Below are 16,248 nucleotides of genomic sequence, written 5' to 3'. Positions count from 1 at the left end.
GTCACCCCATGGGTCAGGAATGACCCAGTGCTTGCACAGAGGACCTTTACCTTACTTACCTTACTTCATAATGAGCTTATGAAATTACTTGCACCTTTCTGAGACTGCAGCTGGGACAATCCCTCATCTTTTAATACCCTCGCTGGAAACAACGTGAAAAGCATGAACTTATTCCACATGACTGTTATTTTCCTTTGTGTGATCCACCTTCAAACCTTAAAGCGCCATGATCTAAATGGAATTTCAGGTTTTTATTTGTTTTGCCAGTTTTACTTTGTTATCGAAAGACAGATAAGATAAATGTATCTGCTTTTTTTAACATTCAGGGAAGAATACTTGTACTGGAATTTGACAGACAAGCCGTACACAGTAGGTGGGAGATTCCTAGATCTCCCAACACATTATTTCATTTTATTGTTAAAAAACATTTGGGTTAGGAACATAGTGCAAGGAAAGAGGGTTTCACCATTTCTTTCTGCATCGTTGTCTTGAAGGAAAAAGACAGATACAATATGGACACCTTTCCCCCTAACAGCACACTATTTCAGGAAAACAGCGTGGGAGAGCAAGGGTTAATTTACCCTTCCATGGTAGCAATAATTTCTCCCCTCTGACAGCTGATTTTAAATTTTAAAAATATATGTAGGAACGGGAGTTGATCATTAATCCCTCATATAACATCTAGTTCAGAGGACAGGAAAATGTCTATGAGGCATTTCCGTGCTGGGTGGAGGAAGCTTTGTAAAATTTGTGGCGCTGCTTTTGTTTGTTTAAAGGGACTTGGGTTGAATGGTGTGGGGAATGCTGAGCACCTAAAAATAAATCAGAATAATTTAGTATTTCTCCCCATCTGTGATGTTACAGGGACTTCCCAAGTGATACCTATGACTTCTGTGTAAGCAGATTCCATGCAGTGTCCAGAGATGCAGTGGATATTCTCCCAGAAATAAAATATTACAGTTCCAATTTCTGGGAAAAGTGATCCTGTCTCAAAGAAAGCTGTCTGTATCCTCGTAGCAGTTGTGGTAATTTGAGGAAAACATTTGGATCTCCCCACAACAGAGTAAGAATTGCACACACATCCAAAAACCAGGCATTAGGTGAAAAGGTTTTGACTCCTTTTAATTTTCTCAAAAGACTTTTCTCTTCGGAGCAGCATATGAAATTTCAAGGAAGGATCAGCAAGGATCTCAGACATTTACCACTTTCACAGGAAAAAAAAATTAACCAATGTCCTCCATATTGACACGATTAAATCATAAACATTAATGTTTGTAAAATGTCGCTTAGCACTTCAGACCCAGAAAAAAATTAGCCTGGTGATAAAACAAGTAACAAGTGGTTGAAAACTGGTTAAGTATCAAACCAGTGATCTAGGCCCTGCTGATAGACTACAGGGAAAAGGCAGTGCAGAATGAGGGTTGTGCTGTTAGTCCTATGTTTAAAATTCTGAACAGATATCACAATTATGATTTACTTATTTATGTATAACACTTTTACCCTGCTTTTCCTCCATGGAGCTCAAGTGGCACAGCCCCAACCCCATTTTACATGTTAGAGACTGTCCCAAGGCCACCCAGCATGCTTCAAGGAAGAGTAGGGATTTGAACTTGAGTCTCCCCATCCCAGTCTGACACTCTAAGCACTATGGTACAGTATACTGACTCTCTATTCGCATCCCTCCGTCAGCCTCCTCTTGAGGATTTTCTTCATAATGAGCTTATGAAGCTACACTTCTTGAATGATGCTATTTCAGGAACTCCTTGAAGATATCAATCTCCCATCAGATTGCTGGTCCATTGAGACCAGCATTGTCCACTGGGAATGGTAGTGGCTCTCCAAGGCTATTCCAAGCCCTGTTAACTGAGATCATTTTAACTGGAGCAGTTGGGTATGACCATCTGTATGCAAGTAGAGATCACTAAGCTGGGACCCCTCTCTTAAATAATATTACTCCTGAACAACTCTAAAGATCCATGTGTCACCAGTTTCATAATTCTTGATGGTATAAACCCCACTTTCACGAGGTTTTCTATCTTTCTAGTCAAAGAGAGCTCCAGAAAAGTGTATTTTTGGGGTTACTGGTCAAGGAAATGAGCTGTTGAGTAACACTAGGGGTACCTCTTGCTGCTTTTATAAGGGTTTGGGCCTTATTTATCCCAGGAAGCAAGATAACAAAAGCATAAATAAGAATCCAGAACTCTGGCACAGCAACAGAAGCCTATGCTGTGAGCCTTTGCTGCTATGTTTTCTGGCCAGTGCCAAGAGCCATTGGTAAATTGAGGTTCCAGGTCAAGTATCACTGGGAGAGTGTGTGTGCAACTGCAGCTTACCTGATAAAACATGGCCTTGCACCCTCCCAGTTTTCAGATCAGCCCCCTGAAACGAGAGAAATAACATTGCAGCTTACTTGTGTGCACTGCAATATGAAAAGAATTCAGTCCCCATTTTTCATTATTCTGAATAGTACACAGACTCCACTTAGAAGGACATAAAGAGCCAGGCACAGAAGGCAAGCAAGGATGGGGATGCATATCTGTCAACGCCTGAAACAAATAATTGAAATGAGGATAATTTTGTGTTTGTGCAAACGGCCCAGTATTCTATCCTCCACCAATCACGGTAAGACTCCTGGATAGTATTACTGGCCACTACACCTGGAAAGCATGAAAAACAAGGCTGCAATATTACGCTTGCATGGCTGCCACATCGCCCCATTTCTTTTCTCTGCTCTCAGTGGCAGCCTGATTACTTTCCGCTGTCAGCTGCAGCAATGACAAGCAACCGGAAGTTTTCCTAGAGGAATAAATAATACTTTTCAGCCGCCCCCTTTGGAAAAAAAAATCATTATAACGTCTTGCTTGTCTTCAGTAAAAAGAAAAGTTTCCCCAGGTTTACTTAGATTCCTTTAACTTTACTTTTTTCAATGCCCTTCTTGACACACTGTTTGGTGCCTAATATGAGCAAGAGAGCACGGGGAGGGCAAATGTGCTGGTGGGAGCTGTAGTTTGTTTGCTAATTTATATTTAAAGTGTCACTGCTTTGTACTTGGCAGCCCGGCGCATTGTAGAGTGCCCCTGAATCACAGGCTGGGCTGTCACTGCTGCACAGAAGGACTGACAGACTGATCACACCGGACCTGTTATCTGGGCAACAGGTTGCTGGGAAGGTTACAAAAAGCCTGCTCTAAAAGCCCCGACACCATTGTGTGCATAGGTATTCAAGGCAGTGGCTAATTAATATCTTTGCCGTGGCAAAAAGGTCACTATGGTTTCAGAAAAGCGCATAAGCTGGCTCACGGGGATGGTAGATGAGATGTCGGAAAGATGTAGGAGCAAAGCTAGCAGGAGCGGTTTGCATATTTCCGTGAAGTGTTCGTCAACAACGTTGTAGCCAGCAGTACGATCGCAGAGTGTTTCATACGTGCTGCTAAAAAGCATATCTGACCTTCTCTTGTGCTTTTTGTGACATGCATGAATACTGCTAATGTGGGACAAAACTCAAAAGAGGGGTTGAATGTACAACGCAGCCAATGCCAGATTTATGTTTACAGATTTAAATCTCCTCAACCAATGTTTTTGTTACTATTCTTATTTTGGGGTCAAATAAGCTCCAATATAATTTTTTAAAAATGGGGGCCTTATACAGAGACAACACCTGGGGTGTATAACCAACATGTCTCACCGATCCTGATACAACAATCCCTTTAGTGTAGAATATATGGACTATGAAACAATAACAAAGACTATTTCCTTCATTTATACCCTGCCTTTTCTCCCCAAAGCAACTTGCGTTGTTCTCCTTTCCTCCATTTTATTCTCACAACAACCCTGCGAGGTAGGTTAGGCCCAAAGTGTGTGACTGGTCCAAGGTTAGCTTCCATGGCAGAGTGGGGATTCAAACCCGAGTCTCTCAGATCCTAGTCCTACACTCTAAGCACTATACCATGCTAGCTCTCTATTACAGCACCTCTGTAAGAAAAAAAGAATGAAACAAAAAGGGTTTCCCTAAAAGATTAAAGGAAAAAGCTTTACATAAAATGTTCTGAAGTCTGTTACGACTTCAAATGCACAGGGCTACTAACACACAGGGCTATTTCACAAATTGTGTAGCAGCAAACCCAGCCCTGCCACGAGGTGTATGCTCAACAAGACTGGGGGTCAATCCCAACTCCCTGATGGGGGTATCTGTAGGACACATGCATTTGCAATCAGGTCTTTGGTGATTTACACTTTTGGCTGTCAGACGTATTCCTAAAACGTTTTAAACATGCATAACGTGTGAAACAATTCAAAACTGACTTAGCCTCATACCCACACTTAAACCAACTTACTTCAGGTATGACAAGGGATGTCTGTTAATGGGAAAATAGGGTTGAGTTGCCCATTGCTATTTAAGCAGGTATTTGGGGGGAGTTCAGAGTCTGAGTGAAGAAGAAAAAAAACCCTGTGTTCCCTTTGAAGTTAGTGTGGGTGCAAAACATATCCTATTGATATCCAATGGCAGATCTCCAACTGATTTCAGCAGACTTGGGTTGTACTGTTAAGCAATAGTTTACTACATTCCTCTGCTGGGCTGGAAACAACCCAAGCACCTAAACACTTGATGCAAGCATGTAAAGACTGATGACATTTTTCCAGCCCTGCACAAGGATAATGCCTCAAAATAGGATGCTGGCCCCTCTAGCTTCCCCAAATATAGTTGAAAGCACATACAGTAAGGCCTGAATACAAAATACATAAACTAGCAAATGTTTAATTAGTAGGGTTGCCAACCTCCAGGAACTAGCTGGAGATCTCCTGCTATTACAACTGACCTCCAGCCGATAGAGATCACCTGGAGACAGGGTTTGCCAAGCTCCAGGTAGTGGCTGGAGATCTCCCGCTATTACAACTGATCTCCAGGTGGTATAGATCAGTTCACCCGGAGAAAATGGCCGCTTTGGCAATGGGACTCTATGGCATTGAAGTCTTTCCCCTCTCCAAACTCCGCCCCCTCAGGCTCCACCCCCAAAATCTCCAGGTATTTCCCAACCTGGACCTGGCAACCCTACCTGGAGAAAATGGTCGCTTTGGCAATTGGAGTCTATGGCATTGAAGTCCCTCCCCTTCCCAAACCCTCCCTTCCTCCGGCTCTGCCCCAAAAATCTCCTGCCGGTGCCAAAGAGGGACCTGGCAACCCTATTAATCTTTTTTGGATCCACATTCTTAGGACATTTGTTCAGAATTCGATATATGATGTTCTACTGATACAATGCATCCCTTCTCCACTCAGAGGTTTCACTTTAAGAGATCCCAGGGAGGAAGGTGAACTCTGATGGAAGACAACTCTATTTTCTGATTCTAATAAATGTTTTGAAAGGCATCTGCAAATGACAGCAGTTGAAGCCAAAGCAGTGACATGTGCAAGGGCCAATACCAGAAAAAAATTATTCAGCTGAACCATTAAGAAGAAAAATCAGAGCAGAAAGCATTGAAGAAGGATGATAAAGTGTTAAAGAATAAGGCACTAATAAGACAGCTAACATCAGATACAAGACATGCATATGTTACGTCAAACGCACCTGTATTATTTCCTGCAGCACCTGTTGTTACAGTATTTATTTCCACCCCACCCCCAATCAGCTCTGACAATATATATATCAGTTATGATCTGCAACATCCCCTGTTAATCCAGTACTACCCACACACTCCAGATCTACTAATATACTTCAGGTCTGACCTGCTCCAGCAGTAGTAGATTTCCAGTAGAAGCAGCAGATTGATAACTGTTACAGATAAATAAAAATTTCCAAGTTCCAAGGATTTCTAATGAAAGCACCTTGCCATTAAAAAATAGAAGACACAGGAATGACAGGTGTTGAACTAAGGGCCATCTTTACTGGCATGGCTTGTTTCCATGACAAAGAGAAGTTCAACAGGTGAAGTGCCCCATGATTGTCTCCTCCTTCAGAAAAAAGATTGTTGTGCTTAATTCCTACGCATTGTCCAATGTTTAAGGACCAAGTGAACAGAAAGAAAAGGTGGCAATCCTATAGCTATAGGACAAACCAGGTGCAGAGTAGAGCTTTAGTAGCTAAATGAAATGTTGCTTTGTCTGTGTTCCAGGTCCATGTTTGGTGAACCCCTATAACAATGCATACATAGCAGATAATTTTTTCAACAGTAACGTCTAATGCACTGCTAGGACCTTCCACCCATTAAACCATTTCCTCAACGATAAACAGGCTTTTTTCTTTTTTTAAATGACAAGTGGCTAAGTAGTTCTCCATACAATAGTTCATACTTTCCACAAACACAAAGATAACGAATACCGGTAACACAATTCTATCCTTGTGTTTGGGGATTCACACCAGCTCAACACCCAACCAAGACGGTGGGCAGCCACTAGGACACGGAAAAGTAGCTCACTATGTCCTATCTCTTTCACATTTTTGATCTGGCATCCTTTCTGTGAGTTTAGCTGTCACTTCCCAAGATGTCAGAACTTTTGAACGTTTAGTTCTCTTGTGGGGTGAAGCTGGTCAGGTTCCATTACGATCTGTCTGTTGCCTGCTGTCATGGGTGGGTGCTTACTGTAACTACAGGGCCAAATCCAAAGGCAACATAAGTGAGGAGGACGACTACCTGGAGCATGGCACTACCAGACCAGGGGCTTCCTTTATTTTTTTAGGATATTTATTTATTTATTGCATTTCTATCCCGCCCTCATTCCCAGCAAGCTGGGCTCAGAGCAGGTCACAACAGGATAAAAACATAGGTTAAAAATATATTTAAAAATACTATAAAATCATTTTTCATTATACATTAAAACAATGGAACAAGATGGCATTCTCTTTCGTTTGCGCCACTAGACCCTAAACAGGCCTGGAGAACAGTGGACCCCCAGATCTAGTTGGGGGAGGATATTTTTGTGCCTTCAGAGTCCTGCCTCACTGGTCCCACAGTAGTGATTATAAAGCTACACAAACTCTGTTTTGTTTTAGGAGTAGTACCAGGCACTACATATATGACTGTCAAATTCAATTTGGACCAACTGAGAAGGCAACAGTGTGCTACATGACATTAAATTTCACATGACTTCTATGACTCCTATAACTAACAATTTTGATTACCCAATTTTCAGATTTTCATATCTTCCTGATTTTCAGAGGGTGGGCGCAATGCACATTTCGACTATCACCTCCTTTTGAGAAGTCAATGCCCAACACCACAGTTTTTAGGGCTACTAACAACACGATGCATGTCTCCTTAGAAAGCCATAGCCTAAGGGTCAGTTCAAATTTATGGATCTCAGAAGCTAAGCAGGGTCAGCCCTAATTAGTATTTGGATGGGAGACCACCAAGGAATACCAGGGTTGCTGTGCAGAAGAAGGCACTGGCAAACCACCTCTGTTAGTCTCTTGCCATGAAAACCCCAAAAAGGGGTCGCCATAAGTCAGCTGCGACTTGACAGCACTTTACACACACAAATGGAAGATGCTGATCAATATGGCAACAGGCCTGTCATGTGGTGGCTGCTCCATAGTGGGTCCATGCTGGGAATTCAGTGATCATGTGGACTGGCCTGATTGTGTGGAGAGATTTTGTATCAATAACACACATCACTGGCAAGCACTGGTGCTGGTCTGGAGACACAGATCAAAACAACAGCCTCTGTTACTTCATCATAATGGTACAGTATGGCCAGGCCAAGCCACTTAAAAACCAGTTAAGCGGCAACCTTGGTTCTTATTGTGTCATTCTAGGCTTGTAGCTCATTTTTGTTTGGGAATAATGGAGCGGCATGAGCAATCTTCAGAGAGAAAGGCTGTTTGCCCTATTCATAACTGGGGTTCACACCAGTGACTACTGGGGGCTTTTGATTAGCCAGACAACCTTTGTCTGAATGCTGGGTCAGCTGGAGTCTAGGATGCCTTCCCTCCCCCACTTCCAGTAAGGGAGCTAAGGGGATCACCTTCATGCTCTTTTACTGAAAAAAAAGCAGGTGTTTCCCCATCCCCTCAATTTCTGGACAGACAGGGTCCCGGCAATGGCACAGGGTGTTTCCTCATTCCACTTCAATTACTAGCTGCAAACTGCCCGCCCACTGTGGAGCTTTCAAGCCCCTGGTTGCAAACTGCTCCTGACCCTTGCCAGAGCATGGGGTCAGCAGCACATTTCTGTAACAGCAGGAAGAGATGATTTAATCTTTTCATCCACTTCTTCCCATTTATCAGGAGGAATAAATCACTTTCCTTTGCCTGCTGAGCACATGGGCCAGTGAACGACCAAGTCAGGCTTTCGGTCCTTCTTTGGAATATTTCGCATTTGAAAACAGATTCCTGTTGTTCATGGCTGGTTTTGGCACGGGAGCTGTCACTTGGGAGCTGCCTGGTTTCACTAATGGGCTGAAGAATGTCCGATGTACAATATAATAGCTCTACCTAAATACAGGAGTAAATCAGTTTATTTTTTCTGCAAAGCTTAATCATGAATCTACATTAGAAAAAAACTGTCGGTCCATTAACAAAACTGTTGGTCCATTAACAAAAAAAAAATTCTGCAGGACTTCTACTGCACTATTCATTTCTACATACTTTTTATAATAATTGTTTTATTTTCATTGTAAGCCGCCTTGAGTTTTGCAAAACAGCTGATAAATGTTTAAAATAAATAAATAAAAATACTATAACAGTTGGACCTAATAAAAAGTAATCTCTTCTAGGAGTTCTATGACTCCTATAACAATTTTGATTACTTAATTTTCAGATTTTCATATCTTCCTGATTTTCAGAGGCTTTCTGCTCCAGTTCATGATTATGAGGGTTGCTATAACACCGAACCTCCAGTATGGGGACCCCAAAAGGAAATAAAAACAACAGGTCTAACTGACTGCCAGGGCCCTGTTGAACCTACAGCCCAACCGTGCAGGATTTTCTACCTGACGTCAGATCCCCAGAGAGAGAGAGGGATCTTGTGCTTCACCTTCAGCCTTTAAAATTGCAGTTCCTTTCACACAGTCTCTCAAGTCCTGCTGTTATCCCTGTACATGCCATTCAGGAAACGCCCACAACCATTCATGATTTCCAAGGCTTGTTTACCTAACGGCACTTACGCCCTTATCTCAGAGATCCTTACAAAAACCTTGAAGGCACTATTGCCAATTCTTATATTATCATCAATATTATCATCATATTGTGCGTGTGTGTTTGAATGAGGAAATAAACCAAGGGCTCAGATGCTAGTGCGTTTATATATGATTTGAACTGGGCAATTCCTAGCTCAGTTTCTTCCACTACATTAGAGCAGCTGTATTCATCACAATTGCTGAACTACACCATTGAGTTCCAAAGGCCTATTTTGTAACATGAGGCAGGGATTTTTATTTGCCTCTATCGTACACACCCAAAGCCTTCTGCCTTCTGTTTTTTAAAGTGATAGGCCCTAACATCTTTAGTTTCTCTTTGAATAAGAGGCCTGTTCATATCCCTGATATATTTTGATGTCTTTTATTCTGTGGCAATGTGATGGTCTGGAATTGGAAATACTCTTTATAATAAGGTATGGGTAATTTTTTAAAAGGTTATCTGGCAGTCCTAGTGCAAAGAGAATGCAAACAGTAAAATGTTATGTAGATAACTTGTATTCTACACCTATTTTTGCACTGGCACATCACACTGAGCCCATTTACTTAATATGTTAAGCTTCTGTGAAAAAGCAGCCAAAGATTGAAAAACTGGGCTCTTTTGGATGTGCAACTTTTTTTGGGAAATCTGGTGATACACTCGTAAAGGGTTCTCGCCTCTTCCAAAAACCTGGATGTATATAATGCAAAACAACAGAGGAACACTACATTATCTTTGGTGCATAGGTGTATATAGGAAATGCTAGGCTTTCAGCCTAAATCAGGGTTGAGACCTGTTGAAACTGGAGTTGTAAAGATGGTTATCCCACCGATTTTGTCCACCTGGGTGAGGAGTGAAATGAAGAAGCATCCCCATGCAACCAGCTCTCTCAGCAATTCCACTTATGATTCCGGAGTTCTCTCTCAGTATATTCAAGGAGCTGCCCAAACTCCCTGTATGGCTTCATTGGCCCTGGAAGTGGCATCATCCATCTCACTAATAATTTTGGTTCCATAGTTCTCCAGAAGAATCTGAAGCCTGCCTTTTGGTCATCCAGATATGCCTCAAGCAGTGGTGTTTTTGCTGTATCCCCACTCTGGGAACAGGGGCCCACTACATTTTACTTTTAGTTCATTTAAAAAGCCCCCCTCTCTCTTTTCCAACCTTCTTGAAGGGGAGAACAATGCAGGGGCAGAGGGGCTCTTTAACTCTCTCCTCTTCCTCCGGATTCACATTGAAAAAACCTTCTCAAAATGATCAGGGGGAAGAGAGGGTTAAAGAGCCCCTCCCTGCACTATTCTCCACTAAAAAGCAGACCCAGCAGCTGCTTTTGGAAAAGGCATGTTTGTCTTTCTGCTTGTGAGGCTACTGCTCATGGAAATAAGTTAACACACAACTTTTTTCAGAGTTATATATTTTTTTAAAAAGCCTACTCTTGGCCAAATGTTGTTCCATGCATGACCCTGTCTCCAAAATCAGACCATGAGTGTAATTCCCATAACTGCAGGCATGTTTCCCTACAATTCAACAGTTTTCTGTTTGCTTAAGAACTGTCTTCTGGACCAAATATTTATTTTATTTTTTTAGAATATATATACACATATAGAATCATAGCATCATCGAATCATAGAGTTGGAAGGGACCACCAGGGTCATCTAATCCAACCCCCTGCACAATGCAGGAAACTCACAGCTACCTCCCCCTCCACACACCCAGTGACGCATACTTCATGCCCAGAAGATGGCCAAGGTGCCCTCCCTCTCATGATCTGCCTAAGGTCATAGAATCAGCATTGCTGACAGATGGCCACCTCCCGAGGAAGCCTGTTCCACTGAGGAACTGCTCTAAGTGTTAGAAAATTCTTCCTAATGTCTAGATGGAAACTCTTTTGATTTAATTTTAACCCGTTGGTTCTGGTCCAACCTTCTGGAGCAACAGAAAACAACTCGGCACCCTCTTCTATATGACAGCCCTTCAAGTACTTGAAGATGGTTATCATATCCCCTCTCAGTCTTCTCCTCTTCAGGCTAAACATACCCAGCTCCTTCAATCTTTCCTCATAGGACTTGGTCTCCTGACCCCTCACTATCTTTGTTGCCCTCCTCTGGACCAATTCCAGCTTGTCTACATCTTTCTTAAATTGCAGTGCCCAAAACTAAACACATATATATTCTCGTGCATATTCTGGTGTGAATTCAAATGGTTCCATTTGTGTACTCTCTTTGAACTGGCTGCTGTAAAAGTTATTACATAATGAGACCGAAAGAATCAGACTCCCCAAAGGGAGGTGTCAACATTTTTGAAGACTTCAAAAGCTGCTTTATTTTTCCCAGCACTCTAAAAAATGGCTAAATGCACAAGAGAGTCGGTGGCAGGGAGGTGGGTTGGGCTGTGACACATCAATGTCACCTAGGATGAACAAATTTTACTTTAATAGCCCTGTCGACATGTTGTCTGCTTGGAGGCTACTCAGCTGTAACTGCCCATAGAGATTCGCGAATCACCACATGGCCACTGCGCTCCCCTAACGTGAGTTAAGCTAATGGACACTGATGTGCTGCCATGCTTATTAATGCCTGTTGATGACAGCATTAATATTTCTTAATGACAACATTTGGGTTTAATGTGTCTCTTTCCCCCCCTCCTAAGAATGCAGTATGTGTCCAGTTCTAACGGAAAAGGTATAGCCATCCCTAGGGCTGTGGGCTAGGGGTGATCAGTAAATGCCACATTCTGCATACTAGTCATTATGCAATTATAGTGGGTGAATTCACAGCTGCATGTTCATCACCCAGTGACTGCGGCATTTGATGTGCATGCACAAAGCAGCTATTGAAGGCAAAGGGGTTTTTAATATGGGGGGTGCGGGGGCAGGGAGAAGGAAAGCTAGACAGAAACATAAGAAGCTGCCGTGATTAGTTCGGTTAGCCTGGTGTTTTGTCTACTCTTGTATGGCAATGGCTGTCCAAAGTGGAGAAGAGTCTCTCATTCAAAGCTGCTGTTTTAGCTCCTTTTAATTCATGATGCTAGAGATTGAATATGGACCCAGAGCAGCAGGCATGTCCAAAGTCTGGCCCGTGGGCCAATTGCGGCCCGTGGACCGGTTGAATCCGGCCCCCGGGGAGAAGGGCAAAGCTGCCGAGAGGCCCTGGGAGCCACAGCTGACCCCTGGCCGTGGCAGCCCAGTGCAGAGCCGGCGTGCCCCGGGAGCCGGCTAGGAAGCCGCCAGCCAGCTGGGGGGCAGGAGGCCCCTCCCAGCAGCTGCCCAGTGCAGCGGGAGCCAGGTGCGGAGCCGGAGTGCCAGGGGGGCCGGCTTTAAAGCCGCCAGCCAGCTGGGGGGTGGGGGCCCTCCCCCCCAGCCGTGGGAGCCCGGAGCGGAGCCGGCAGCCAGCTGGGGGGCGGGGCCTCCCCCTCCGCCGCCCAGCACCAGCCAGCCAGCTGGGGGTGGGAGGCCCCTCCCAGCAGCCGCCCAGCGCAGCGGGAGCCGGGCGTGGAGCCGGCGTGCCAGGGGAGCTGGCTTTAAAGCCGCCAGCCAGCTGGGGGGCGGGAGACCCCTACCTGCCACCGCCCAGCTCCATGGGAGCCCAGCGCGGAGCCCACGCGCCCCGGGAGCCGGCTGGGACGCCGCCAGCCAGCTGGTGGGCCGGAGGGAAGGAGGCCCCTCCCCGCCACCGCCCACGGGCCCCCAGCGCTCCTTCACTATTTTAGGAGCTGGGCCCTCGCCTTACTTCCAGTTTCCAGTAGGAAGCCGTTCTCTCCGGCACCTCTGTGATGCACCCCCAGTCTATTCCTTGCTGTGGTTGTCGAGCACGAGGATGGTTCCCGCCTCTTTTCCACCACTGGATTTGTGGAGGTCCGTTTTCTGTTGGGAGAAAAAAGCCTGGAGTGACGAGGCGAGCGAGGTAGGAAGATGCCTCAGCGAGGAAAGATGCTCCGAGGGCAGGAAGGTGGCGAAGGGAAGAATGTGGGAGGCAGAAGCCGGGGGTGGGTCGCTGGCAGCTGGGCCACAGGCAAGGGGACGGAGGGGGGTAAGCTGGGAGTGGATCTTCCTGCCTGTGTACAGATGCACTCTTCTGGCTATGGAGGAGGCTACACCTGGTGGGGGGAGCAGGGGCACATGGGTGTGCTACTCCAATAGTTTGTGACCCTCCCCATTGCTAAGAAAATGCTGAGCTTGTTTGGCTCAACATATTTGTGTGAGAAGACATTCTTTGCTATGAACTTTAACAAGAACCGCGTGAGGACAAGACTAAGTGACTCTCACCTGCGTGACATTTTGCGAATCAAAACCACTGCCTTTGAACCAGACTTAGCCTATGTGCTGCAGTCCAGATCTCAGTTTCACCCTTCACATTAGTGCAGGCAAGTTTTTTTTTTTTCAATTGAGATGAATACATTGTAAAATCTCAGTTAATGTCAGTTGGTCTAAATCAGGTATAAATATATTTGGACACAACATGCATACCTGGTGTTATGTTCCTGGTCATATTTTTTGAACTTAAAAGTTGACAGACAACCTTTATTATCAATAATATGTAATGTACTTTACAATGTTCCTGACATATATTTCAGCTTCATGGATTTTTTTTTCATCTGGCCTTCAGATATGAAAGGCAGAGTGATTTCACACCTGTTTAGATTTGTCATCCATGTGACGAAATGAAACGTATGCCGTTTGCAATAAACTTTGCATAAAATAGTTAATTTGCATTTAATTTTAATGGTTCAAAGAATGTCAGGCAAAATGGTCGGCCCTCACGCATTTTCACTTCATCAAATCTGGCCCTCTCTGAAAAAAGTTTGGACATCCCTATCGCATCACTCAGACCCAATCCAAATATTATATGGAAGCAAAGCAAAACTCAGAGTGACTACAGCTCAGAGTTTTGATCTTTCTCCTATCTTAGAAGCTCTTCCTGGGACCTTCAGCATTGCATCAAATAACAGCCTAATTCTTGCCACAAACATGTGTGCATTCATACACACACACAGGTGATGGCACCCAATGCAGACATGAAGTAGAATAACAGCGCATTCCTGAGAGGAATGGCTGCGCTGATCATAGGAGGCACCGCAGCTGCACTGCCTCCAAAGGAGGTTTTGCCCCCCCCCTGAAACCTCCCCGCAGCATAAAAAATCCATGCGACCCTTCATAGGGTTGCACGGGTGATACGCCACCAAAATAAGAGTCTCCTACTCTATTAGGAAGGGGTGACTGAACTAAGAAATAAGTATAAAGAGGGGAGGGTGGATGCCTCGAATAGTCAGCGTTGTTGGTCCCTCTTTGCAGAAATCATGATTTAGACAGTCATGGAAAAGGTGAGTGTGCATGAACTTGCTGAAAGGAGATTGCTGCTAGTTGTAGTGGTGCTTCTACCCCACCGCCACCTAGCACAAGGGTACTAACAATCTGCACACAGCTACAGCATCTGCCAATGTTTTTCCTGGTGCCTTTGGACAGCAACACCCCTGAACCCCAGTAGCCTCCAAAGTTACAACAGTGAGCCCAAATGGTCCCTACCCATCCATCAACTAAAGGCTTAGCTCAGCTGCCTAGTGCACCAGCTCAGCTTGCAGCCCTAGTCATTGTAAACCCCCAACAATCACTCCTAGCATATCTCCTATATTAGCAGGGGCTCTTGGAAAATATGAGGGGATAGAGCAAAGAACAACCCATTGAATATTGGACAGCAAGATGTGCGTGTGTGCGTTGGGGGGGGATCTTCCTTTCATACAGTGGAGTATTAGATATGATCCATATTACGCCTAGCATTACAGAAGTGGCTTGTAGCTTAGGCTGCTTCAGCCACTGGTGCAAAAGGGAGGGGACAAATAAAATAACATCCCATTAGTAGAACAGGTCTAACATTCTAGAACATTTCAGAAGAGAGGCAGAGGGGAGAGAAGGGAACGAGGATGCTAAAGGCTAAGAAAGGGTGAAGGAAAGTGGGTGTGGGAATTGACACAACAGCTGGCAGGAGCCCAGAACAAACAGATGACTGATTGGACTGTGAGGTCTGTGAATGAAAACAGATCTCATTTGCTATGCACTACCCCCTCCCTCTCAGCCATGCGGCCAACAGCTGGAACACCCAGAAAACAAGTAGCATATACTGCAAGACAGGATGAAGCACAACCTCGCACTCCTGGCGCCTGCAGCTACTCAACTCTGTCAGCTGGGCTTCCTTCCACTATGCAGTTGCATCACTAGGGTGCCGTTTTTTTTACAGTACACTGATATGATTAAATAACAATTAGTGACCTGGCAGAGTTAACCCTCAAACAAGCTGCCACCGCCTCCATCTCTTGTGCAGAGCACGCTAGCTGGGTAGAGGGAGGCATCATCATTTGCACAGTCAGGAAACAAAATACCTTATTTTTGTGCACCTTCTTGTATGTTTACCATGAGGCCAGGAGGTATGAAATGGCACTGATAAGCACAATGGGAAGGATGACATGCCAAACCAGCTGGAATGCAATAAAATACCCCCTGCAAGGGTTCTCCCACAAAATGCATTCTAGGGCTGGATAGCATTTAATAAAAGGCAATTATGCAGATGACAATAAAAAGGATATCTATCCATCGGATACACCCAATATTTTGCTGGCTTTGTTTTGTTTTGCCTTTTCTACCAAAGCTTTAGAGATTGTTAAAAATGAAAACATGGCTCAGTTCTTGAATTCAGTTCCTGAATTTAGGCTCAGGCATCAAATGATTAATATACATGGGACTAGATGGGTCAGATTTGCTATTGACTTAGTGGAACACTGGGCATCTTTTTCTCCGTTGAATGTGCTCAAGATCACCTCTAAAGTCTTTGGAGTATCTTACCACATACAGTGAGGGGGGAAAGTATTTGATCCCCTGCTGAATTTGCCCGTTTGCCCTCTGACGAAGAAATGACCAGTCCATAATTTTAATGGTAGGTTTACTGTAGCTGTGAGAGACAGAATAACAACAGGGAAACCCCCAGAAACCCAGAAGACAAAAGTCAGAGATTGATGTGCATTATAATGAGTGAAATAAGTATTTGATCCCTTTGTAAAAGATGACTTAGTACTTGGTGGCAAAACCCTTGTTGGCAATTACAGAGGTCAGACGTTTCTTGTAGGTGGCCACCAGGTTTGCACACATCTCAGGA

At 44.4% G+C, this 16,248-nt stretch overlaps 1 protein-coding gene across 1 annotated transcript in view; it reads right to left on the bottom strand.

The window, feature by feature from the left end:
• The window catches only part of PEBP4 (phosphatidylethanolamine binding protein 4), a 232,088-nt gene that overhangs the window by 32,240 nt on the left and 183,600 nt on the right, over nt 1-16,248 (bottom strand). The window contains exon 4 of the mRNA XM_056860911.1: nt 2,334-2,379. Within this exon, the coding sequence (XP_056716889.1) occupies nt 2,334-2,379 (46 nt within the window). The remainder of the gene's footprint in view (nt 1-2,333; nt 2,380-16,248) is intronic.

This window comes from Euleptes europaea, chromosome 14, assembly GCF_029931775.1.
Source record: "Euleptes europaea isolate rEulEur1 chromosome 14, rEulEur1.hap1, whole genome shotgun sequence".
Taxonomy (NCBI): domain Eukaryota; kingdom Metazoa; phylum Chordata; class Lepidosauria; order Squamata; family Sphaerodactylidae; genus Euleptes; species Euleptes europaea.
Note: the sequence above shows the minus strand (reverse complement) of the source record. Positions and strands in the feature narration are given on the sequence as shown.